Source organism: Mauremys mutica, chromosome 20 (genome assembly GCF_020497125.1).
Source record: "Mauremys mutica isolate MM-2020 ecotype Southern chromosome 20, ASM2049712v1, whole genome shotgun sequence".
Lineage (NCBI taxonomy): Eukaryota > Metazoa > Chordata > Testudines > Geoemydidae > Mauremys > Mauremys mutica.
Genome location: NC_059091.1, coordinates 5216738 through 5243740, shown reverse-complemented (window position 1 = coordinate 5243740; position 27003 = coordinate 5216738). Strand labels below are relative to the sequence as shown.

At 47.7% G+C, this 27003-nt stretch overlaps 1 protein-coding gene across 6 annotated transcripts in view; it reads right to left on the bottom strand.

The window, feature by feature from the left end:
- SLC4A8 (solute carrier family 4 member 8) overlaps window positions 1-20349 on the bottom strand; it is a 58095-nt gene extending 37746 nt beyond the window's left edge. For 2 of the 6 annotated variants that reach the window (XM_044995312.1, XM_044995311.1), the window contains exon 1: window positions 13078-13225. In XM_044995312.1, the coding sequence (XP_044851247.1) occupies window positions 13078-13191 (114 nt within the window). In that variant the 5' untranslated portion in view covers window positions 13192-13225. Of the gene's footprint in view, window positions 1-5552; window positions 5948-13077; window positions 13226-20287 lie in introns of those variants that run through there. The other 4 variants (XM_044995316.1, XM_044995314.1, XM_044995313.1 and 1 more) reach the window with 4 other exon arrangements.
- Window positions 20350-27003: the final 6654 nt, after the last annotated feature.

Here is a 27003-nt window from a genome sequence, read left to right as displayed (position 1 = left end):
CCCTTAGCTTACATAAGACATTGAGAATCTTTTATAGTTGCCTTCTGGTGTTCTTGCGTTTTTAGGGTTTATGGTTGCAAGTTCTTCGCCTTAATCACAATGACGAGAAACTCAATTTTTAAAAAAAGAGCTGAGATTTTCACATAATCACGTGGCTCCAGGAACTGAAGCTTTAAGAAAAAACATTGAAAATCAATACAACTGCAAGAGTTGGTAATGCTGCTTTATGGAAGCAGGAAAACTACAATGAACGTAGCTTATACATGTTAATTGGCTCGAATCAAACAAGAACACTTAGCTCGGTTTAAAAGCATATGTTATGTCAACATCCATAGTGCACTACCTTGTAAATGGAGAAGTAATTAACACCTCCATCTGCTTCCGAAGGGATACACAGAAGCAGCTCCTTTCATTTTCACACACTCCTCCACCCTTTTATCCCTGAATTGGAATTTTTTTCCTGCATGCCTTTCTGGGTGGCTAGCCCTTTAAAACTGGCAACGGCAAACAAATCACTCAGCTCCGGACCGGCCAGTCTGGCTGATGTTTGCTGCATCTCACTCTCTGTCAGAGGATAGGGGAGCACATTCTCCCAGTCCAGTCTGGACATGCAGGTGCAGCACACTGGGCATGCATGGATTCTGTGACAAAATACACTCTGTAATTGGGACCCTTGGAAAGAACAAAGTCTAGAGACTCCTGCAACTTGCGTGGGGTGCCCCAAACAGATTTGCAACATCTAACAGGGGACAGGCAGCTGGAACAAGTCAACTTTTTACCATAAAAATCCTCCCCAGGTCCTTAGACCACAAGCTCTTTGGGGGCTAGACTAGCACAATGGGGCCTAAATCTTGGTCAGGGCCGCTGGATGCAACCGTATTAACAAGAAGGAGAATAGGGGAGGATTGAGGGATCCAGAAGCAAACAGCTGAACAGACAGGGTGTGGTAGAGGGAGGGATAGCTCAGTGGTTTGAGCATTAGCCTACTAAACCCAGGGTTGAGAGCTCAATCCTTGAGGGGGCCATTTAGGGATCTGGGGCAAAATCAGAACTTGGTCCTGCTAGTGAAAGTAGGGGACTAGACTTGATGACCTTTCAAGGTTCCCTTCCAGTTCTATGAGATAGGTATAGCTCCATATTATAAGGTAAGCAGGAGCTGTGCTGTCTGGGGCATTACCTGAGAACAGAGGGTCTATTGTAACCTAGTGATGATTATGTGTTACAGGCTTCTTTCTGTGTCTGATCCACAGAGCATATAAGCCTGCAATAGTCCTAGCTTTAGCTCAAGTTATAATAGCTGATGCTTTTTTAGCTCGGAAGGTCTCCAGTTCAAACCCGGCCAAAATGGAGGCTAACACGTTATGCTTAAATTTTGCATATTAACACAGACCCGAGTCATGTTGATGTTTTGAATGTGCTGGAGTTTCGTTAAAAAGAGAATTAGAACTCCACAGAAAAAGACCTTAAATTGGAATTGTCAGCGTGGGTTGTGTCCGGGGTTCGTTTGTTTGTTTGTTTCTCTTTTGCATTATTATTTCAAACGAGCAATGTTGCTTGTAAATAAGCAACATTAATTCCTAGGAGAATCCTAGCTATGGTGACTAAAAATAACAGGAAACAGCTGAAATACCAGAGGTGGTTCCAGTCGGGGAACGAGAATTAATGCTTAGTAGCCCCACAAGTTCCAATTTCAGAGTAAACTTGTTACTACTTTGTTGCAGGAAAGCAAATTGGTCCTATTCTGCAGAATTAATTCACGTTACCTAGCAGCGGGCTTATTATTGCAAGATCTGTTGGCTTTCCATTTCCTAATTACTCCTGTAACTATCTCTGCCTCTGTCTGTCCCTTCTTAGCAACAGTCACCCAGATCGCCTCTGGCAAGGTTTCAGACAGGCATGGAACCACCCCAGACAGTAAGCGGCTTCATTTCTGAGACATCATACAGATCCTGATTAGCATGTGTCTTATCTGGCCCTTCTTAAAGGCAGCAAATAAAAGCAGTAGCCCCACACCCCTGCTGAAAAACTATATGTAATGCAAATTTAAACTCTTCAGCACAGGTTGTTTTTCACAGAAGGCCTTTCAGTGGCATTGCCTGCCCTTTGTATTCCTGCCTGAGCTAGCATTTGGGAAGACGCAAGGTGGGAGAGGCTTACTGTGCTCAGGACTGTGGATATCACGTTTATGTAGCCCATTCAGTTACATCACCCACATATTCAAGTATCGGGGGGGTAACAGAAACACATATTCAGGGATGTCTATTGCATGCTGACCAAAACATGCCAGCTTCGAAAGCATAGAGGGGATGAAATAATCCATGTGACATACACTACACATCAGCCGATCATGGAAATACTACAGTGACCTGCACACCACACCTCAATGCATTGCACCCTTTTATGAATCCAGTGCAATTTAACTAACGAAGCAGATACAGTGCAACAGCCACTAAAGCTGCTAAAATAGTCTGCATTAACGCTGCATCACGTGGCTTCGGCGAACCCTTTGCCCTATATTTGCTAATGGAAAAAAAATCACTATTTCTGGGAGTTAAAACAACAGTGGTTGCCATTTAAAAATCAATATTTGCCACCTGACACCACAGGGTCAATATATGTATTTACTTTCTTAGTTCTAAGAGGAAACGGTGGTAATGTAGGATACTACAGTGTGGTAGCTGTTGGCAAATATTGACTTGGGGCCAACTCAGAGGTGAATCAAAGGGAATCTAACTGGATATAATTCGCACCTTTTTCCAACCCCTTCCATGTGTAACTTAGATCAGTTTGGACCCCCTTACACTGAGGTAGACTAAATGTGTGAAATTCAGAGGTGATGTATAAAACATTGGTAAGTGGGTGTGAATCTAAAGCCAGATCTACACTAGAAATTTTTGCTGGTAAAGTAATGTCTACAGGGGTGTGATTTGTGGATAGGTAGGCTTTTTGGTTCGGGGGGGATGGGGAGGGGGTTTGCCACATTTCTATACCAGCAAAAGCTCTACTGTAGACACAGTTATACCAGCATAAAAGTGCTTTGGTCCATATAGCCTATTTTGTTCAGGGACCCAGTACAAACTACACAAGCAAAATAATGTTTTGCCAGAATTATTATTGTTTAATATCTGTATTACTGTAGCACCTATGAGTCCCAGTCATGAACCAGGACCCCCACTGTGCTTGGTCCTGTACGAACACCAAACAAAAACATGGTCCCTGTCTCAAACAGCTTACAATCTAAGGCCTGGTCTACACTAGTGGGGGGAGATCGATCTAAGTTACGCAACTTCAGCTACGTGAATAACGTGGCTGAAGTCAACGTACTTAGATCTACTTACCGCGGTGTCTTCACTGTGGTAAGTCGAAGGCTGATGATCTCCCATCAGCTCCACCTGCACCTCTCACCCTGGTGGAGTACCGGAGTCGATGGGAGAGCGCTCAGCAGTCGATTTATAGTTTAGACGCGATAAATCAACCCCCGCTGGATCGATCGTTGGATACAGACAGATGGGAGAGAACAAGGAAACAATGAGACACTATTGGTCAGCATGATAGGCAGTGCTGTCAGCACACCACCAGTCTAACAATTGTCCGGTGTTTTTGTGGGTATCACGGCAGAGGAGAGTTAAGCTAGGTCTGCACTAGCAGGCTTTGCTGGTATGCTATACCAACAAAGCTTTTGTAGCTTGGACCTGGGCTAAATAACGAAAAAGATCAGCTTGAGTTTAAATTCTGCAACAGTTCAGAGAGAGAGACAGAAAGTCGCAGAGCATAAGCGCTTTGGCTGCAGTTTTGTCATTTCTTTTCCACCCTACCGACTGATGAGTCGTAGCTGAGAAAACGGAACAGTGATAAAAATATAAACTCTCCAGGGATTCTTCGAGACGCAGTGAGAACTTCCCACCAGCAATAACGGCAGAGTCTGTTCACAAGGCGCTGCCTGGATTTCTCCGACACCGCAGATCAGGCACTAGGTCTCTGCGATTATTGTTTTAAAAATCTAGTACCTGAGGAACAGAACAAACGGGAAACCCAGACTGGAGCTTGGCACGAAGCGAGTCAGGAGCTGTCATTTTGAGGCCCACTAATGCTTATACCCCGGGGATGGCTGCAGTATAAACAACCTGATCCTGTTCCAAACTTTGGGCCAGATTCTACCATTAAGGCCCAGACTTGAGTAAGAGGGAGACCAGCTGCTGTGCATCCCCACCGCATAACATGGCTCATCTTCTGCTCCCTCTGCAACCCAACCAGCTCCATCAGATGGCCCCCGGCTCTATCTCCTCCCCGCTCCTTTTAGGGTCTGATCCTACTGCACCACTGAAGTAAATGGGAGCTTCTCAGCTGATTCAAAAGGGCACAGATTAGACTCCTGAGAGGGGCCCGAGCCCTGAAAAGCCCTTGTGACTGGGAGAATATAAGCACCCAGTTGGATAAGCAGAGACATTTCATCCGGCAGGGCTGTCACTCCTGGCTCCTTTCACCAGCACTTCAGCCCAGATCTGTAACTGATTTCTATGGTAGTTAGGAGCCTAAATACCTTTTAGGGTCTGGGTCTAAATTCCTATAAAGAGAAAAATTCTAAGAGCTCAAACCACTGGGAGGTAAATCCCATTTGGAGAAGTTACCAGCCCTAACAGGTGGCTATTGCCGAAATACAATAGCCAATATTCCTGATCAGTCAAGGACAATCTTGAAGGGTAGAGTCATAGCTGGAGGGGAGAAAGTTACCCACAGCGCAGGAATAACCGTCATAAGCAGGGACGTGTTTTTGTAGCCCCCGCCCGTTACAGAAGCGAGAACAGGAGTTCTGAGTTCCCATAGGGCAGCAGAGGAAAGCTGAGGCACATGTAACATTTCTCCAGCAGTAACAAAGGGCCTAATCACCTGCTCCCCTGGAGAAATCCCAGGGAATGGCAGGAAACCTACACAGTTCTTTCCATAGTCTCCTACTAAGCATGCCCTAAAGGGGGAAGTTTGGTCAGGACGCTACACCTTTTCTAGGTGGCAAAGCCTCTCAACTGCAACAGAAGTTTGTGGACACTGAATCCTATCATATTAGAGTTATGAAGGTGCATAACTCTGACCTGAATCAGAGACTGGGACCTGGAAATGTCAGAACCCGCATATAAATGTACCCCCTTTATTACTCTCAGCGAGCCTCTGCTTTCTAGCAGCTGTCAGACACACATCTGTCTAGTACATCCTCTATTCAGGATATTCATATTCAGGATTCTAGCCGCACAAACTAAGTGCATACTTTCACTGGTCCTTATTCCTTCAACATCCCCTTTGCTGTACTAAACTGCAGCACCCTTTCGTTTTTCTATTCTCCTAACACCCACTCCTGTCTATATCCCTTTGAAATGTTCTCAGACATTTTGCTTCCAATGCAACACCTCTCTCTTTCTTCCCCGCTCCTGCTGAGAGCCTAGCGCATTTCACTTCCGAAAGTGATAATGAGGTTTGCCACTGTTTTTTTATATTTTATTATTATCATTATTCTTTTTAAAATCCCCATTCTTTTTAGCAGCAGCCCAAGCATCTATTACCTGCAGTTTCTCCGATGTCATGGTGGTTTTCAAGTCGGCCACCAGGCTGCGAAGTTAGTCAATACCTTTCTTATTTAATCCAGTGTCCAGATCAGACCTAGGACCAAATGCACCACAGATAGCGCTGAATTCAGCCCCTAGTTTGCCACATGCGCCATTCGAGCCACAGAGATAGAGAGAAACTTTACAGCAACAGCGTTTGATTAAAAAAGTAAAAAGCCAACTTAAAACTTGATTAGCCTGAAATACTTCAATCCTAGTCTTTGAGCCAAGGGTGGGGGGAGACAATGGTCACTTAAATACTACTCTAGTTAGTCCACCTGGTAACTCCTAAGACGCATATGACTCTCAGCTCTGATGACAAATGGGACAGCGTGGCACATAGCAAACAGCAAGTGGGAGTTGATTCTACTGGCTTCTGAAAATACGCATCACAGGCAGAAAGGTTCTATACGGTTTTTAAAAGATATTGCACCTGAATCAGAGTGATCTGTGGAATGGGCCCGTCCCAGCTGGCATTTACATGGATGCTATATCCTTCAGCGCAAGCAGGGCCATCACCACTACAAAATTCAAGGGAGTTTTTCTTGCCATTTAGTTTAAAAGCTCTTTGATAAATAGGCTTCTTGAACTTGGTTCCCATGACATGAGCTTTTGCGTAGGGTCAGCCTGTAGAAAGGCATCTGGGCTAAGGGCTAGTCTTCACTGAAAGTTTTCAATCAAACGTAAGACTGAAAAATAAAGCCGCAAACTTGTGGACCTACCAAAGAACTTGCGTAGCATGCAGGGAGGAAGATGTTGGGGGCGTGGCCAGAGCATATAGCACTCTACCCATCCTGAACTGGTATAGATTAGAGCAACCCCCAGGCTGCTCTAATTATCCTGGAGGCACAGATCTGTTCTAAAAACCAGGAAGCCATAAATGGCACTATCCGCTACTGCACATAGCAGAAAGTTTAGGAATAAGTGTTAAAGGCCCCAGCATACCAAGGGTAAGAGACACACTCAGCACAGATACATTTAAAGCTAGAGGTGGTCAAAAAAAATTCTGATAGAACAGTTTTCTGTCGGAAAGTGCTGATCTGACAAAAATCAAAATGTTTTGCATGAACATCTCGATTTCGTCAACATTTTCAACCAAAAATGCTCAAACCGTTCCGTTTCAATAAGGTTGAAGTGGGTCATTTTGATACAGTGTCTCCACTAACCAGTGTGCCTGGCTGCCTGGCCCCTCTGGGTTGTCTCACTCACAACAGACGCAGTCCATTTCTTTTCCCCATGTGGATTTTTAATCTTTAGAGTCTCAGCATCGCAGAACACAGTACAGGCATGTGTCAAGAGAAGCCTTCCACCCAACTTTCTCTACCACATCTAGCTCTCTCTGCTCTCCCTCCTTACTTCCTGTTCCTGCCGATTATATAGCTTCCCTTACTGAGCTAATCACCCATGAGCCCAATCATTGCCCCCCAAGAATCAACAATCTCCACATAACAGGTTAATTGTCTGCAATCATCTCTGTTAGCAACTACCTAAGTGACTAGGGTACTACAGCGACCATTCTGTCACATACAGTCAAAGTATTTCATTTTGTGCATCGTATTACGTATAATATTTCATTTATTGTATATGATATGAGACTGAATTGATAAAGTCCAAATGAAACACTTCACCCTTTATCTAAATGAAATGTTCCAAGAAGGTTGTTTCAATACTTCCAAAATGACATTTTTCTAAATTTTCATTTCAAAGGGAAAATTTGAAATTTCAATTTTTTTGATTCAGGACAAAAAAGAAAATTTCTAAATGTCAGAATTTCCCAATGGAACAGAAATTCTGAGTTTCACCCATCTCTATTTCAAATCCATCCTTTCTTTTCAGATTTCCTGAAGTCAGAATGATGGTTCCTACTTCATTGAATTTCCCAGCATGCACTGTGCTGGTGATGCAATAACTTCCACAGAACCCCAGTGGAATATGAACCTGGCATATATAGGGATAATCCAATCACTTATTTATACTGTGCTCATCACCTGTCTCTCACAAGTGATAAATTACTTTTTTTTTTTAAAGCATGGCTAATTAGTTATATGCTGCAAATTCACTTCTTGTAATAGGCTGGCTTAATCCTACTCAGGACCAAGATTAACTGCCCAGCTTTAAAGGAAATGTGACACTTGGTGTAAAATGACCTGGTACATGAAAACGACACCAAGGTCTAATCAATTAAAATCAGGTCACGATTCAGTCTCAGAACCCGGCTGCCTTTTTATTATTTAACAGTAAAACCTCAAAAGCAAACAACAGACGAAATGGAGGAGGCAATCTGCAAGAAGCAATAAAGAGAGAGAAAGTATTATGGTCAACTGTTATGTTTCACGGCATACACGCAAAGAAGTTAGATAAAAATATGAAATACTCTCGTTGGAAGGTTACAATATAAACACGACTTTCTTCCTTAGAATTCAGACTGATAACACACAAGAACCCACAAACATAGACCAGGCAGGCTGCTGCCCACAAGAGAGAGACACAACTCAGCACACCTTTCTCTAGCTAGAGTCTGCAGAACTGACTAACGCATGCTTGCTTCCCTGCAGAGCCCCTCACCATGCAAGCAGGATCAGGAAAGCCCTTACACAGTAAAGTGACAGCCTACAATTCCAGCACAGTTTTCAAATATACCACACCAACTTTTTCAAATTTAGGAGCCTAAATGTAATCAAGTAGGGCCCCACAATTGGAGCTAGATTTCCCAAAGAACACAAATCCCATCTAGGCACCTAAATAGAGTTTTTCATGCAATAGCTTTATTATTATGACTTTTTGCCCTGGTTTGGGATGAAAACAAATTTTGAAGTACCAGAATTTCCCACGAGACAGAAATTCTGATATTGGATCAGCTCTCTTATAAACAGAAAGGGAAACAGGCCAGTTTACACTCATTATTCAAGCCGGGCAAAAAGTTCTAGCATCATAAATACTGAACAATTGCAATAAGATGGTTAAAATAATTTAACAATAAATTAAGGCGAGATTACTAGGGCTGGTTGAAAATTTTACATCGACTTTTTTTGATGGGAAATTGGGTTTTCAACTAAACAAACAGTTTTGCATAAAGTGTCTGCTTTCCTCAAAAAAAATCAGTTTTTCACTGGGACACTGGCCATTTTGACAAGTATCAGGGGATAGCCGTGTTAGTCTGTAACCACAAAAACAACGAGGAGTCCGGTGGCACCTTAAAGACTAAAAGATTTATTTGGGCATAAGCTTTTGTGGGTAAAAAACCCACTTCTTCAGATGCATTCAGATGGCCATTTTGAAACATTTGGGGGGTTGGGTTGGTTTCAACAAAAAGTCATAATTTTCTGCCAAAAGTTCTGACGACACATTTTTTAAGCTTTGAATCAAAATTTTCAAGGGAAGCGGGAGGGGAAACATTTTCCAATCACTTTTAATCATTAGTAAGACCTGGAAATAATTATTTTAATGTAAGATTTTAATCCTGACTTTAAAATGAAAATCGGGTTGTGGTGATGCTCAGTTGCATAAAATTTGCAATGAAAGACGGCTGCCGTTTGGAACATATTTCTCTCTCCTACTATAAATACTTTCCTATGAGCTGGAGCTTTTAAAAATCAATGCAATTGCTTTCACAAAGTGCCTGGATGTACAATAGGCAATTCTCAGAAAGAATCCTGGCGGATGAAGGGAAATGTGTATGCATTATTCCAGATACAATAAAGCTGGGCTAAACAGGGACTTTCTCCTGAGTGACCTCAGGCTTTCCCAGATCTGAGAGGAACTCAATAAATCGTCCTCTTTATCAATAGGAAGCTAATAAAAGAGGACTGAATAGAAACTGGATGCAAGCAGCGTGTGAGGATAAATACATTAAAGATTGTGAGATGCTCAGATACTAAGGTAATGGAGGCTAGATAAGTACATTAGATTCCTTGGTCACTGTCAATCTGGTTTTAGATCTGAAAATCTAAGTTCTAGGTTCCCAGTCACCTTGGTATATAGTGCTGGGAGTCTGATACAGAGAAAACACTGGCTAGTGATTTATTCTTAGCAACGTACCAGGATCAGAGATCCACACTGATGTTTTCTTTAAAGACTTAGCAGCCGCCTTGGCTACTATTGGACATAAGGTAGCATAGCTTCAATTGCAAACTCTGGAAGGTGTAGATGGGACTCTGCTTGCCTCCAAGAGAAATCCCAGGGGGCAGCAATGGGCATATTTTCATCTACCTTGAAGGGTCTCTTGTCTCAGCATTTCACAATGTTCTATTGTCACTTGTCACTATGCAGTTCTCTGTCCCTCATCTAACCTTGACAATGTCCCACCCATGCTACCCTAGTGTCTTGTTGAGTATCTGGTTTAGTCCAGATTAAGATGGAGGTGATATTAGTTAAGGGAAGCAACCACAGAATATGGCAGGATTAGGGCCCACTTCCATGACTGAAGGGTATGGCCATAATTTGCCACACTCTGGGGGGAGGAGGGTGGATTAGAGAGTCAAGGTGGTCCATTGGACAGTGCACTGGACTGGGAGCCAGGAGATGTGGACTCTGTTCCCAACTCTGCTGATGACCTGCTGTGTGATGTTGGAGAGATCACCCCCCTGTTTCCCCTCCCACCCTTTGTCTGTCTTGTCTAAGTTCTGCAGGAAAAGGACAGTCTCTCGCTGTGTGGATGTTTGGTGCTTGGTATAATGGGATTCTGATCGCAGGGCTTCCAGGTGCTACTCTAATACAAACAATAAATAATATTAAGTGACTGCATGCATCAAACTTAGAGGCCATTAAAAAAAACCAAAGCCCTAAAAGTGGATGCACTCTCTCCTGAGCAGACTTTTGAATAGGCTATGACTGGTTATTATATTGAGGAATTTAGCAATCTAATAAAGCTGCAATATTATAACCTTTGCAACCACACAACCTATTCAGAAATCTATTATCCTCCCTCCACTTCCTGACAGATGCAAACAGTTTTTGTCATCTTCCCTTGATCTCCCTTGGATATCTTCAGTTTGTGTAATTCTCTCTCAGGCTGTATGGCTGAGAATTCAGACTCCCTCAGCGGGCGTCCAGGACTCGAAGCCTTGATTCCTAGAGCTAAGTAAGTCGGTCTTTGAATAGCAGTCAGCCAGGGAATTTGCTATTATCCAAACAGAATGGATTTTTCTTGCTTTTTGGCTCTGTGCCTGCTGCTTTCACAAGTTTGTCATCCTTCTGATTCCCTAAAATAAACGTTTGATGCAGAAGTTTCCATAAAACGGAATATTAAACTTGCCTAAACCTTTGGAAAATACCAGAGTGCAGCTGATCCTATTAACTCTTTGAGCAACTTTATGTTGGTTTCATAAGACGCTAGCCAAAATTTTTCACCCAGGAGTGCCTAAGTAAGGCTTCTGAATTCATAGCTGGGCATCTAAATACAAGCAGCCTGATTTTCAAAAGTTCTCGGCACCCACAAATCCAGCCGAAGTCCATGGAGTTTGCCGATGCTCCACACCTCTGGCCGTTTTTATCTAGGTGCCCACGTACGAATTTAGGAGCCTAATTTCAGACACTCTGTTTTGAAAACATTGCCCATTCTAGCCAGTCATTTGCAACACCGTGCACTAGATGCAGAAAAATGCTGAGCCTCAACCGTTACGGCTAATCAAATTAAAAATGAGGCTGCTCTCCCAGGCACCATGTTGCAGCGCCTTTGGATGCTCACTGCTGCAGCATAGCTTGTCTGTCTACTATAAAACTGCTATCATCTTTGGATATCCTTATTGCACAGTCCAGTTGCCATGCTGCGGCAGGCTCAGTGGAGCACAATGGCTGACTGCTGTTCCCTGTTGGAATGACCTTTTCCAACCTGCCTTGCAAGGCCAGAGTTGCCTGAACTGCCGGCTGGTATGCACAGCTTTTCTTCATCAAACATCTCCTTTTGCCCAGGAGGCCAGTTACGCTAGCAGATCTACTCGGTCTTTTCTAACAGAATGGACAACATAACGTATAACCTTAAATTAAACAATATACCCATGTGGACACGTGAAACTGACTTGAACAACAGCCTGACTTGCTTCTTCACAGGGATAACTTCGGCAATCAACAGGCGGAGAAGAAAGCAAAGCAACCATTAGAGAAGAAGTAATTGATATTCCAGCTTGGCCATCTGTGGGGGATGGAACCACTTCTCTCGCTTACACAACATCAAAAGCTTTCAGGAAAAAGGAAAAAAGAGCAGGATCAAATAAGGGAAGAGTTTACCCAGAAATCTCTCCCAACATCAACCGTGATGTGACGTCTGAATATTGAGTCTGAAGAAGAGAAGAATGAGGGGGGGATTTGATAGCTGCTGTCAACTACCTGAAAGGGGCTTCCAAAGAGGATGGATCTAAACTGTTTTCAGTGGTACCAGACGACAGAACAAGCAGCAATGGTCTTGCAGTGGGGCAGGTCTAGGTTGGATATTAGGAAACATTATTTCACTAGGAGGGTGGTGAAGCACTGGACTGGGTTCCCTAGGGAGGTGGTGGAATCTCCTTCCTTTGAGGTTTTTAAGGTCAGGCTTGACAAAGCCCTGGCTGGGATGATTTAGTTGGGGATTGGTCCTGCTTTGAGCAGTGGGTTGGACTAGAAATATTGTTACTGAATAAGGATATTATGGTCATGCTCTGGGGTGGGTCCCCCATCCTGATCAGCTAGGCACTATACAGACACAGCAAAGTGTCCTGCTCCCAACAATTTATAATGTAAGAACATAGGCTATTCTGCCCCACTCAGTAATTCACATGGGAACGATAAACTAAACTGACTGTGTTCCAACTGTCTATTCCCACAGGCCATCTTCTGTGTTACTGGAAGCTTTCAAAAACCTTGAGGAAGCAGCAGAATGTTAAGGATTACAGCGACAGATGAGGAGCTCAAGATACCTAACTTCTTTCCTGGCTCTGCCGCTGCACTACTGTGGGCAAGTCACTTTACTTCTCTGTGCCTCAGTTTCCCATTATCAGTAGTACTGAAAGCGCTTTACAAAGGTCAGCGTCATTACACTCATTTTACACATGGGGAAACTCAGGCACGGGACGGGGAAGTGACTCACCCGGCAGTAGAGCCAGGAACAGAACCCAGGGCTCCTAAGATCTATGTCTTCAGCCACTAGACCACACCACTCAATGTACTAATGGTGGGTGCTTAGATACTGCAGTGGTCGTATAAGAAGCTGTGTAGAAAAGAATTCAGGCAAAGGACTGCCTCTTATTATATGTTTGTACAGGGCCTGGCACAATGGAGCCCCAATCCTAATTGGGGGAAATAAAGTAATATAAATAACTCCTAATAGGAGAGATATTAACTCAAGTTTTGGTACAGCCAATATTGAGAAAAGAGAGACCTTGTCTCAGAAAAAAAAAACCCTCAACATTTATACAGAATAACAAGAATCCAACTCATTTCAAAGCAGCTGCTAGTGCCAACACCCCCTTCTTGGCTGGATACAGACCCTTTCCATTTTCTAAAACTGTACCTGCAGTCGAGGCACCATCGATAAGCCCCTGAGCCAACCCACCAGCCAGTGCATCAAGTAATATTCCCAACAGAAGCAGGCTTTCAGACCCTTTCCTTCAGGGGTGAGTTTCATTTCTCCAAACCAAAGGAGTTCAAGATAAACCAGGTTCTACCTCCTACAGGAACCAACCCACTCCCTACAGACCTCACCCTCCAACTGAGCTCAGGCTGCCCTTTATATCTCCCAGCATGCCTAGTTCTGAGTCACATGCTCCCATCACATGACCTCTAAACTCAGTCTCTTTATGGGAAATGTAGTCTCCTCAGGGGGCCCTGGCCAATAGTGGAGAATGAGGGCATGAGTCATCCAGACTACAGTTCCCATGTGGCACCATGATGGCATTTCCAAATTGAAATTTTGTGGGGTTCGGATGTTCAGTTTTTCAATTAAAAGTCCATTTTTTTCTGCAGAAAAAACAAATCTTGAAAAATTGTTTTGTCGAAAACCCAATTTTCCACCAAAAAACAGTTTCATTGGAAACATTTCAACCAATCCTCATTTTCACCCATTGTCTTCCTATATGGTTGCACAATACAATGGTCCCTGTGTCATTATTTTTATTACTGATTATGTGTATTCCAATAGTGCCTATGAGCCCCCACCACGGACCAGGATGCCATTGCGCCAGGTGCTGTACAAAGACAGAGCAAAAAGACAGTCCCTGTCCCATGGGTGTTGCAATCTATCATGTCACTGCTGTTGATGCTGCCAGAAGCAGCTGCTAATTAGATTTTGTTTTCTTACATGCAATGTGATAAAATCACGGCACCACTTTCTTTTTAATGCCACTGCTTAGGATTTACATCTCAGATTCGATGCAAATTCGATGCAAAAACCAAATATGCATGTGATCCATTTCTGCATTCAGTACTGATGGTAGGTTGGATCTGCTGTGCCTGCTCACTGAATGCAAAGGCGCAGATGACACAGGTGGGGCAGGATGCAGGAAAAATCTGGGCGAACATGTACAGTATTCGCATATGGTGATCCAGTGTATTCCTGGGGAATCACTCAGTTATCCACAGCCCAGTTAAATGCCCAATTAGTGTTTCACCACCTACTTAATCATGGCCCTCAGAGGTACTAAGACTCAGAAGGAGCTGATTCGGGTCTGGGAGCTAATGTATTCGCCTCTTTCTCCCGTGTATAATCTGCAACCTTTAGTTAGCATTTCTCAAGAATGCCCCAAAGTTAGAGAAGAGGATTGGGAGTCAGGACTCCTGGGTCCCAATTATTCAGCTCTGGCTGGCTGCTTTGTGCAAGCCTTCAGGCTGCACTAACTGAAGCCCTGTCTGTATTGTGGTTTTGTGTTTGGTTCCTTGCTTGCATGCTCTGGTGTAGCTACACTAGTAGAACTCACCCTGGGAGATAAGGCTCCGGTATGATGTGACCACGGCCTATCATATGCTGACCAATATTGTCTTATTGTTTCCTTGTACTCCTCTGTCTGTATCCATCTGTTGATCTCTTCGCTCATATCTACACTGTAAGCTCTTTGGGCAGGGAATGTCTTTTGTTCTGTCTTTGTACAGCGCCAAGCACGAGGGGGTCCTGGTCCATGACTCCAACTCCCAGGCGCCACAGTAATACAAATAATAACAGATACACAGCAACTGTGTAAATCAGTGTTTTCCCCAGTGAAACTTACTGGGGTAAGTTTCAGACCCATTTGTACTGGTGCAATGCCTTTGTGTTAGGCGTTTGCACTGGTGTAATGGCAACAATGGCAGAGGGCTTATTTTGAATCTACCAGGGGCTAGAGGCCTTGAATACCTGAGTCATGGTACACCTGGTACTGAGGGTGTATAGCAAGGATGGATGGATGCCAGCAGGACCGCCTGGGGGGGGGGAAGTGGGGCAATTTGCCCCAGCCCCAGGCCCCACAGGGGCCCCCACGAGAATTTTTCAGGGGCCCTGGAGCGGGGTCCTTCACTCGGTTTCTGCTCCAGATTTTCAGTCTGCAAAAATTTTCAAGGTTTCAACTTTCTGTCCTGTGTGACAAAGTTCCTCCTCTACCTTGGTGGGCCCTGCGCTTCTTGGCAGATTTGCTGACCTCAGAGATCTTCCCCTCTGGTGGAACCCATAGTCCAGGTCAACTCCTCCTGTGTCTGATCAGGAGTTGGGAGGTTTGGGGGGAACCCAGGCCCACCCTCTACTCCGGGTTCCAGCCTGGGGCCCTGTGGACTGCAGCTGTCTAGAGTGCCTCCCGGTACAGTTGTGCAACAGCAACAACTCCCTGGGCTATTTCAAGGCCTCCTCCCAACACCTTTATCCTCACCACCGGACCTTCCTCCTGATGTCTGATAACACTTGTACTTCTCAGTCCTCCAGCAGGATGCCTACTCACTCTCAACTTCTTGCACACCTCTTGCTCCCAGTTCCTCTCACACTTCCTCTCCTCTGGTTCCCCAGCTCCCCCTTTAGCCTGACTGGAGTGAGCCCTTTTATAGCATCAGAGGGGCCTTAATTAGAGTCAGGTGTTTAACGGCCTCACCAGACTCTTCGCAGGTTAATTGGAGTCAGGTGTTCTCATCAGCCTGGAGCAGCCCCTGCTCTGGTCACTCAGGGAACAGAAAACTGCTTAGCCAGTGGCCAGTAGATCTCCCTTCTACTACTCTGCTGTTCCCAACTGGCCTGGGTCTATCACAATACATAGCCCACTATTGATAACAATGAATTCAGCCGTTGATGAGATCAAGGGGTATGGAGAGATGTTGGAAATTGGGGTTACAATCAACCAAAAAAAAAAGACAAACATGTTGGAACTGAGTGTCATTTCCTTATTCCTGCTTTATTTATTTCTTTATTTGATTGTTTTCACTCACCATAGATGTCCTCCCTTGCTAATCTATCTGCTACCTGTTTTATTCTGCTAACCCCTGGACCACTTCCCCGCTTTAATGAGAGTTGATGAAATTAAGGGCCGTGTTTGGCGCTTCAGCACAAAGCAGAGGCAAAGATTTGGCTCTCCTTGCATAGGCAAATATCTCCTTGCATAGGCAAATATCTCCAGGTGGTACAGAACCAACTTAGCACGCTCAGCAGCCTCTTCATCCCAGTTCATGAGACATTCCCGGAGGAAAGGGGGCATGGGCAGAGGGGCTCTTTGGGGCAGGGATTGTCTACTACTGTGGGTTAGCAGCAAAGAATCCTGTGGCACTTTATAGACTAACAGACATTTTGCAGCATGAGCTTTCATGGGTGAATACCCACTTCTTCGGATGCAAGTGGTGGAAATTTCCTGGGGCAGGTATATATAAGCAAGCAAGAAACAAGCTAGAGATAACGAGGTTAGATCAATCAGGCCTCATCCACCCTGATTGATCTAACCTCGTTATCTCTAGCTTGCTTCTTGCTTGCTTATATATACCTGCCCCAGGAAATTTCCACCACTTGCATCCGAAGAAGTGGGTATTCACCCACGAAAGCTCATGCTGCAAAACGTCTGTTAGTCTATAAGGTGCCACAGGATTCTTTGCTGCTTCTACAGAACCAGACTAACACGGCTACCCCTCTGATACTGTGGGTTAGTACAGTGCCTAACACAATGGAGCCCCTGTTTTCAGACAGCCCCTAGGTCGGGGTCCCCAACGCGGTGCCTGCGGGCGCCATGGTGCCCGCTGGGGCATCTAAGTGCACCCGCGTACTGGCCGGCGGACAAGCATCCGCCGAAATGCCGCTGAAAATCGGTGGCGACGCCTCTGGATGACACCACTTGTCGGCGGCATTTTGGCGGATGCTCGTCCACTGCCACGGTCCTCCATGGCTCGTCATCTGGCACCCGCCAGACAAAAAAGGGTTGGGAACCACTGCCCTAGGTGATACTGTAATAAACATGGCTAATAATGATCTCTGCACCCCATGGTCCACAGCTACTGGAAGGGACGCTTGGGCCAGGCAGACCCCAGGATTGGGGAGTGCAAAAGTAGCTTAAAACCAGTCCCTGTCCCACCCTCCAATCCTGTCCTCGGTACCGCGTGCCTGGCCTACCAAATGGCCGTAGGTTACTTTTCTGATACTCATGGAGAGCTGGGGGGAAACCATTCACAAGATGTGAAAAATGTAGCTGATTCACAGATAATTTGTAATGGGGGAAGGCAAACACGACAATTGTAACTGAAACTACTATAACCAGGGCTAAATCCTTAGCTTGGGGAAGGGAAAAGGAAAACAGCCTCCTTGTTACTGTGTACAGGGGTAAACATCAGTTATTGTGTGTAACCCAAGCAAACGCAATGGATGAACAGTCCATGCTGAAGTCCAAAATACTGCAAGCTGAAGGATGCTTCTCCGCCTTTTAAGGGTGAGGCAAGCGGCCATTTGGTTACCTCTTTCGTTTTTGCATTTGTAGGACGGTATGGTTTGTTCGAGGTTTTCCCGTCTGCGCCTGCTCTGGAATTTTTATCTGCCTTTATCGCCTTTGCAGTGGTACGTCAGGACTTCGGCTGATGTGTGTTAAGGTGACCAGAGGCCCACAAACACAGCGGCTTGCACATTAAAAATTGTCACTTTATTTTACATTGGGAGGGATAGAATCATAGATACGAAGTGCTGGAAGAGACCTCAGCAGGTCATCGCATCCATTCCCCATGCTGAGGAAGGACCGATATACCTGGACCATCCTTGACAGGTGTTTGTCCACCGGTCCTTAAAAAGCTCCAGTGATAGGGATTCCACAACCTCCCTCGAGAACCTGTTCCACCCCTACACTATCCTTACAGTTAGGAAGTTTTTCCTACTTTCCTGAATCTTCCCTGTTTTACCCTGGGCGGGACATGGTGAATTATGGTGTCGGCACAGTCGCAGGACTAAGCAACAACACCGGGGCTCAGAAGAACTAGCTTGTATTTGCTGGCTCAGCCACTGTGTGACCTTGACCAGATTAGTTCACCTATTCGTGTTTCTGTTTCCCCTCTCACTGTTTGTCTATTCAGGCTGCAAGTTCTACGGGGAAGGATCTGCTTCTTACTATGCATTGGTACGTCGCCTAGTGATCTGGGGCCTTTGGGTGCTACGGTAACACAAAACATCACAATGATATCGAGTCGTTATTATAAAACCAACAGCCACCATGTTCCCACCCCTTCAATATACATCACTAAAAACCTGATAACTAACAGAAAAATCTGGTGGGAATTAGGTGCCAAACTCCCCTAAACTGCTTTGAAAATCCCACCTATAATATTGTTAAGATACAGGGGGGAAAAGAAGCTTATTGCAAATCTACGTCTCCCATTCTCTCTTCCTCCATCCTCCCTCACGCATGTGCACGCACACACACATTGTGCAAGAGAGAAATAAGACAGCAGTGATCTTTCAATTGTTATAGTAAACTGCAATTTCAGGGAGTCTGAGTCCTCTGCCCCCACACACCACTCCCAGCTGACACTGAGCCCGCAGCTTGCAATCCTTCGGCCTGTTGTCCATACCAGACTGCCTCTTTGTATTGTGGAAGCTCATTCGGCATTGACCCGAATGGCTCCCAAAAACTCAGCGGCTGCACATAAAGCCACCTGTTTAGTTACAAAAGGAAGCCAGGTGCCAACTGGTGAGTGTTTGGATTCCACTCGGCTGCCTCAAAGGAGTGAGGGGGGGAATAAATGGGTTCTTATATCTCAGTGGCCGTGGCTGTTTTCCCTCACCCCAAAGGTCTGTGTGTCCAGATGGGTCTATGCTGGGGGTAGGACATGGCCCCTCGGATTCCCCTGGGGCATTGTCTGTGCATTGCCCCCACTCCCAGAGGTAAGTGAGTTTGAACAGTTCTCAGCTCTCTGAAGGGGAGAGGGGGAACTGCTCTCCCCTTACCTTAGGGTGACCAGACAGCAAATGTGAAAAATCGGGACAGGGGTTGGGGGGTAATAGGAGCCTATATAAGAAAAAGACCCAAAAATCGGGACTGTCCCTATTAAATCGGGACATCTGGTCACCCTACCTTACCTCTGAGGGGCAGTAACCCCCCCCCAAGGTGAGGGCATCTGGACCGCTCTCTGCATGGGGACAGGAGGAAGAGGAGGGGTGGGATTGGGTCTCCCTTTACTCCCGGGGGCAGTAGCTATGCAATTCCCACCCCCAATGTTTGCATCGGGACAGCTCTCTGCAACGGGAAAGGGGGGAATGAGTCTCCCTTTTCAACCAGGAGCAGTAGCTGCTTATCCTCCACCCACCCCCACCCCCCAAGGTGAGAGTATCTGGAGAGCTCTGTGCAGTAGGGAAGGGGTGGGCTGTGGGCAGGGAGTGGGGGGAGGATTTGTGGACAGCTCCCTGCAGATGGGGGCAGGGAGGGGAGGGAGGGATTTGGTCTCCCCTTATTTCCCAGGTTGAGTAACTGTGTCTATCCCCTTCCTCCAAGGTGAGCGCATCTGGATAGCTCCCTGCAGGCAGGGAGAGGCGAGGAGGGGTGGGGGGGGGGCTGGAACAGTGTGTATAATGGGGGTGCTGATGAGAGCCATTGAATCAAACTGTAAACCCTGTCTATAGTGGAATCCATTTCAAGCTATGTAACCCCCCCCCCCGCCCCCCAAGATAAGTGCATCTGGACAGCTGTCTGCAGAGGGGGGTGGCAGAAAAGGGAGGGGGGAATTTGGTCTCCTTTTAACACCCCCCCCCCAGGGGCAGTAGCTGTGTATATCCCCCACCCCGCAAGGTGAGCGCACCTGGACAGCTCCCTGCAATGGGGGGGGGGGTGCGTGCCGGGACGGGAGCGGCGGGGATTGGGTCTCCCCTTACCCGCCCCCGCCCCCGCTCCTCCTGCAAGCCACCCACTCCGGAGTCAGACCCCCCCCAACGCAAACCCCCCCACTCCGGAGTCAGACCCCCCCCCTACAAGCCACCCATTTCGGACTCCACCCGCCCCGCAAGCCCCCCACTCCGGAGTCAGACACCCCCCCCGCCCCGCAAGCCCCTCACTCCGGAGTCAGACACCCCCCCCCGCATGCCCCTCACTCCGGAGTCAGACCCCCCCGCCCCGCAAGCCCCTCACTCCGGAGTCAGACCCCCCCACACACACTCCATCCAGCGCTAGGAAATGGCTCTGCCGCAGTGAGCAGCCGCCGCCGCAGCTCCCCGGCTCGGCTCGCGAGCTGGGCTCAGCCCCTGGCGCCGGGCTGGGGACCGAGCATCCCCCCCCCCTGCCCCGCCCATCCCCGCGGCGGCGGCCCGGGCCCGGTACCTGGTAGCTCAGGACGATGCCGTCCGGCTCGTTGCTCCCCGCGGGCATGGCTGGGGCAGGCGGCTCCGCCGCGCCGAGCTCCGCTGCACCAGCCCCGCCCCCCCCCGGCCCGGCCCGGTCCGGCCCCCACCGCCTGCGGGGCGGGCAGCTCCCCGCTCCCCAGCCACCGGCGGCCGCTGCCTCCCCGCGGCTCCCCGCGGCCCGGCAGCCAATCCCGGCCTGGCCTGGCGGGGGGGGGTGAAGAGGTGGGGTACCAGGAGGGGAGGAGGCGGCAGGGGGAGGGGAGAGATGGGGATGCAGGGGAGGGGAGAGATGGGGGTTGCAGGGGGAGGGGAGAGATGGGGATGCAGGGGAGGGGAGAGATGGGGGTTGCAGGGGGAGGGGAGAGATGGGGATGCAGGGGAGGGGAGAGATGGGGATGGCAGGGGGAGGGGAGAGATGGGGATGGCAGGGGGAGGGGAGAGATGGGGATGCAGGGGAGGGGAGAGATGGGGATGCAGGGGAGGGGGCACAGAGGGAGCCCGGAGGTGGGAGGTGCAGGGGGAGGGGACAAGTAGGGAGTATGGGTTAGGGGAGAGATGGGGGTGGCAGGGGGAGGGGAGAGATGGGGAAGCAGGGGAGGGGGCACAGGGGGAGCACAGAGGTGGGAGGTGCAGGGGGAGGACAGGTAGGGAGTATGGGTTGGGGAGGGGGGGTTTTAGCTGGAGGGGATACAGGGAAGGGGAGAGATAGGGGTTGCAGGGGGAGGGGAGAAGTGGGGTGGCAGGGGGAGGGGAGAGATGGGGAAGCAGGGGAGGGGGCACAGGGGGAGCGCAGAGGTGGGAGATGAAAGGGGAGGGGACAGGCGAGGAGTATGGGTTAGGGGAGAGGTGGGTTTTCAGGGGGAGGGGGTACAGGGAAGGGGAGAGATGGGGGTTGCATGGGGAGGGGAGAGGTGGGGTTGTAGGGGAGGGGGCACAGGGGGAGCAGGGAGGTGGGAGGTGCAGGGGGAGGACAGGTAGGGAGTATGGGTTAGGGGAGAGATGGGGGTGGCAGGGGGAGGGGAGAGGTGGAGGTGGCACAGAGGTGGGAGATGAAAGGGGAGGGGACAGGCGAGGAGTATGGGTTGGGGAGAGGTGGGTTTTCAGGGGGAGGGGGTACAGGGGAGGGGAGAGATGGGGATGCAGGGGAGGGGAGAAGTGGGGTTGCAGGGGAGGGGGCACAGAGGGAGCCCGGAGGTGGGAGGTGCAAGGGGAAGGGTCAGGTAGGGAGTATGGGTTAGGGGAGTGATGGGGGTGGCAGGGGGAGGGGAGAGATGGGGATGCAGGGGAGGGGGCACAGGGGGAGCGCGGAGGTGGGAGGTGCAGGGGGAGGGGACAGGTGGGAAGTATGGGGTAGGGGAGAGATGGGGGTGGCAGGGGGAGGGGAGAGATGGGGAAGCAGGGGAGGGGGCACAGGGGGAGCACAGAGGTGGGAGATGAAAGGGGAGGGGACAGGCGAGGAGTATGGGTTAGGGGAGAGGTGGGTTTTCAGGGGGAGGGGGTACAGGGAAGGGGAGAGATGGGGGTTGCATGGGGAGGGGAGAGGTGGGGTTGTAGGGGAGGGGGCACAGGGGGAGCAGGGAGGTGGGAGGTGCAGGGGGAGGACAGGTAGGGAGTATGGGTTAGGGGAGAGATGGGGGTGGCAGGGGGAGGGGAGAGGTGGAGGTGGCACAGAGGTGGGAGATGAAAGGGGAGGGGACAGGCGAGGAGTATGGGTTGGGGAGAGATTGGGGTGGCAGGGGGAGGGGAGAGATGGGGGTTGCAGGGGGAGGGGAGAGATGGGGATGCAGGGGAGGGGGCACAGGGGGAGCGCGGAGGTGGGAGGTGCAGGGGGAGGGGACAGGTGGGGAGTATGGGTTAGGGGAGAGATGGGGGTGGCAGGGGGAGGGGAGAGATGGGGAAGCAGGGGAGGGGGCACAGGGGGAGCACAGAGGTGGGAGATGAAAGGGGAGGGGACAGGCGAGGAGTATGGGTTGGGGAGAGGTGGGTTTTCAGGGGGAGGGGGGTACAGGGAAGGGGAGAGATGGGGGTGGCAGGGGGAGGGGAGAGATGGGGATGCAGGGGAGGGGGCACAGAGGGAGCCCAGAGGTGGGAGGTGCAAGGGGAGGGGACAGGTGGGGAGTAGGGGGGAGGAGACCGGTGGGTTTGCAGAGGGAGGGATACAGGGGAGGGAAGAGGTGGGGTTGCAGGGGGTGGAGGTAGAAGGGGAGAGGACGTGGGGGTTGGGGATAAAGGCAGAGGGTATGCGGGAGATGGTACAGGGCGGAGCTGAAAAGAGGTGGGGATGCAGGGGGATGGGGAGTAGAGACAAAGGTACAGGGGAAGGGGGCGTAGAGAAGATAGCGAGGTTGTGGGGGGAGGGATAACCAGGAGATGGATGGGGAAGGGGCTAATGGAACTATAAGGAGGCAATGGCAAATCAAGGAGGAGAGAGGGGTGGAGGGGGGGGGGAAATGAGGAAGGAGAAAGAAATCCTGGTCTGGTTCCTACAAGGAGGAGCAGGGGGATGTGTTGGGTTGGGACAGTCAGGACAGGAGCACCCTAAAGTTCTCTACTAAAATTTGGCTCCATACTGGAAGGAGAGATGAGGCACTTTCCCTGCCTCTGATGGAGTCCATGGCTTTCCTCCCGCCCACCCCGACACTCCCCGGAATGCTAAACCCTACCTGCCAGAGATTATTTTATTCCTTTATTGCCAAAGAGCAAATCCAAATTCTTTGCCTATGGGCTGGACCAGGTTGTACCAAAGGATGCAAATTTCCAGGTAACCTTACTTGAGGGATGGAGATCAGGAGACATCCACCCCTCCGAACTCCCCCCAACCTTCATATTGCATATGCTGACCCCTGTGTTATCATCAGTGCAGCCAGTGTATTTTTTCAGGAGCAAAGGCTAAAAATTCCAGCACCATGCATCTTAGGAGAAATTTGTTTGCCCAGCAGCACTGCGTCCTTCTTCCACTAAGGAAGAAAAAGCTAAAAAGTTGCTGGTTTAGGGCAACCGAAACTATTCGTGAATTCAGGTCAGATTTGGCAAATCATTCCAGATGATAAAAAAATGGGGTAGAAAATGAAATGTTGTGGCATTTTATTTCAAAGTAACATTTTGTTTTGAAATGTAGCTAGATTTCTTTTTAAAGAAAAATTTAAAAGGTTTAAAAACACCAGAAAATGTAACTAAACAAAACCAACAACCAACCAAAAAATAGTTTAGGTCAAACACAATGTTTTGTTCGACCCAAAGCAAATCATTTTTCCAGTTGGTTGGTTGGTTGGTTGGTTGGTTGGTTGGTTGAAAAACACAAACATTTCAATTTTAGTATGACCCCAAAATATTTTTTTTGTTTACATTTTTCAGTTCGGCCAACAGCGCCCCCTCCAAAAAAATAAAAATAAAAAACCTATTCACTCAGCTCTAATTGTAACTCAGATTCATACTCACAATTATTCATTTAGGACCTGCACCATCTCCTGTTAAAATTAATGGTCGTTGGCTCGAGCCTTGAGAAAAATACAATGAAATACAGCTCCTCTGAATGCAGACATTAAGAGCAAAGTCTATTTTGTGTAAACCACATGGCAACAAATTGTCTTTTTTAGAGATGTGAATCACAGAATGATAACTTATGAGTTTCTCTGATTCATAATGGTTTGGGGAATGGGCCTATGCTCATGAAATCAAGAGAAAAACCATAAACCAATGTGTATGGGCTAGATGGCTTTTCTAATTTTGAAAATAGATTAATAGATTCTCAGGTCAGAAGGCACCACTTTGATCATAGAATCACTGAAATGTAGGACTTGAAGCGAGTCCAGTCCCCAGCACTGAGGCAGGACTTAAGTATTATCTAGACCAGTGGTTCTCAATCAGGGGTACATGTACCCCATAGTGTACGCAGAGGTCTTCCAGGGGGTACATCAACTCATCTAGATATTTGCCTAGTTTTACAACAGGTTTCATCAAAAACACAAGCGAAGTCAGTACAAACTAAAATTCCTTACACACAATGACTTGTTTATATTGCTCTATATACTATACACTGAAATGTATGTACAATATTTATATTCCAATGGATTTATTTTATAATGATATGGTAAAGGTGAGAAAGGAAGCAATTTTTCAGGAATAGTGCGCTGTGACACTTCTGTATTTGTACGTCTGGTTTTGTAAGCAAGTAGTTTTTTAAGCGAGGTGAAACTTGGGGTCCTCAAGACAAATCAGACTCCTGAAAGGGGGACCGTCGTCTGGAAAAGTTGAGAACTACTCATCTAGATGATCCCTGACAGGTTCTTCTCTAACATGTTCTTTAAAAAACCTCCAATGAGAGAGATTCCACCACTTCCCTAGGCAATTTGTTCCAAGTGCTTAACTACCCTGACAGGAAGTTTTTCCTAATGTTTAACCTAAATCTCCTCTGCTGCAATTTAAGCCCATTCCTTCTTGTCCTGTCCTCGGTGGATAAAGAACAATTTATCACTCTCCTCTTTATAACAACGTTTTACTTGCTTGAAGACTGTTATCATGTCCCCTTCAGTCTTCTCATCCCCAGACTAAACAAACCCAATTTTTCAGTCTTTCCATGTAGGTCATGTTTTCTAGCCATTTAATCATCATTTTTGTTGCTCTCAGCTGGACTTTCTCCAATGTGTCCACACTTTTCCCGAAGTGCGGTGCCCAGAATTGAATGCAGTACTCCAGTTGAGACTGTTTCAGTGCTGAGTATGGAGGAAGAATAACATCTCATGTCCTGCTAATACATCCCAGAATGATGTTTGCTTTTTTTGCAACAGTGTTGCACTGTTGCCTGTCATTTAATTTTTGATCCACTGTAACCCCAGATGCTTTTCTGCCCTCCTGCTTCCTATGTATTTAACAGTAACACTTTGAGTTAGTTTCCCAGACCTGAAGAAGAGCTCTGTGTAAGCTCAAAAGCGTGTCTCGCTCATCAACAAAAGTTGATCCAACAAAAGAGATTAATTCATCCACCTTGTCTCTCTGTACTCCTTCCTCGGCAGACATTTCCCATTTTGTATTTGTGCAAATGATTATTCCTTCCTAAATATACTACTTTGCATTTGTCCTGAATGAATTGCCTCTCATTTATTTCAGACTCTCTCTCCAGTTTGTCAAAATCATTTTGAATTCTAATCCTGTCCTCCAAAGCGCTTGCAACCCCTCCCAGCTTGGTATCGTCCACAGACGTTAGAAGTGTACTCTCTATGCCATTATCCAAATCATTTATGAAGGTATTGACTAGAACTGGACCCAGGACAGATCCCCGTGGGACCCAGCTTGATATGCCCTTCCAGCTTGACTGTGAACCATTAAAACTATTCTCTGAGTACGGTTTGCACTCCCCTTGTAGTAGGATCATTGTGGCCACATTCCCATAGTTTGCTTAAGAGAAGGTCATGCAAGACAGTATCAAAAACCATTAAAGTTGAGCTATATCACATCTACTGCTTCTTCCTTATCCACAATGTCTGTTACCCTGTCAAAGAAAGATGTTATCCTGTCATCTAGTCTCACTTTGTGTATGTCACAGGCCATAGAATTTCCCTTCTTATTCAGGATAGAACTTTGGAGCTTTCAAAAGTAGCTTTTAAAAACATATGCCGAGAGCAATGCTCCCATCTTCTATGGCTTTAGCTGTAATTCTTCCAATTGCAGTGATTGTTTTCAGTTATTAAATAGATTCAAATGGGCATTTTCTGTTTATGTGCCAGTTTCATATTCATTTACTAAAAGTATAAGGAAACATTAATCTTCCCCGTGTCTTACTGGAAGCTGAAAATGGAAGTGTAAATTAGTAATCAACAGAGTCATTACTGATTTCCTATAACTGGTGGATGACCAAATGGGATTACATTATAGGTGGTGATAAACTGAATTGAAAGAATTCCTGGAACCAATCAAAGGTGTTTTTATCACAGCTAGGAGAGAATTTGTGGGTTCTCCAAGAAATATTTGTTCTGTACATGCTGTAAGAAAATATTTCATGAACCCATCATTAAGACCCATTTCAATGGGATCTAGGAGCCTACTTCCCTTAATACTTCTTTGAAAATGCCGTGTGTGTGTGTGTGTGTGTGTGTGTGTGTGTGTGTGTGTGTGTGTGTGTGTGTGTGTGTGTGTGTGTGTGTGTGTGTGTGTGTGTGTGTGTGTGTACCAGAAGGTCACACGCTTTGTTGCTTATATAGGGCAAGCCGGACACTCAGCTGGACCCTTCTGCAGCTAGCCCCCACCCCCAACTAGACCCTCACCCCCACTCTGACCAGACCCCCCAGCTTCCAAGGAGCCACCCTAGCCAGGCCTTGCATCCATAGGTGCCAACTTTCCCCTGTGCCAGTGGGTGCTCGTGGCCCCCCGCCCCCGCTCCGACTCCACCCTTTCCCCACCCCTTCCCTGCCCCTATTCCAACCCCTTCCGCAAAGTCCCCACCCCTATTGGACCCCTCCCCAAATCCCCGCCCGGCCCCATCTCTTCCCCGAGCGTGCCGTGTTCCCCCTCCTCCCCGCTCCCTCCCAGCCGTGCAAAACAGCTGTTTCACGGTGCAAGCGCTGGGAGCGAGGGAGGAAAAGCGGGCACGGTGGAGTGGAGGCGGTGGTGAGTTGGGCAGGGGGGCAGGGAGCTGCCGGTGGGCACTGAGTACCCACCAATTTTTCCCCATGGGAGTCGGCACCTATGCTTGCATCC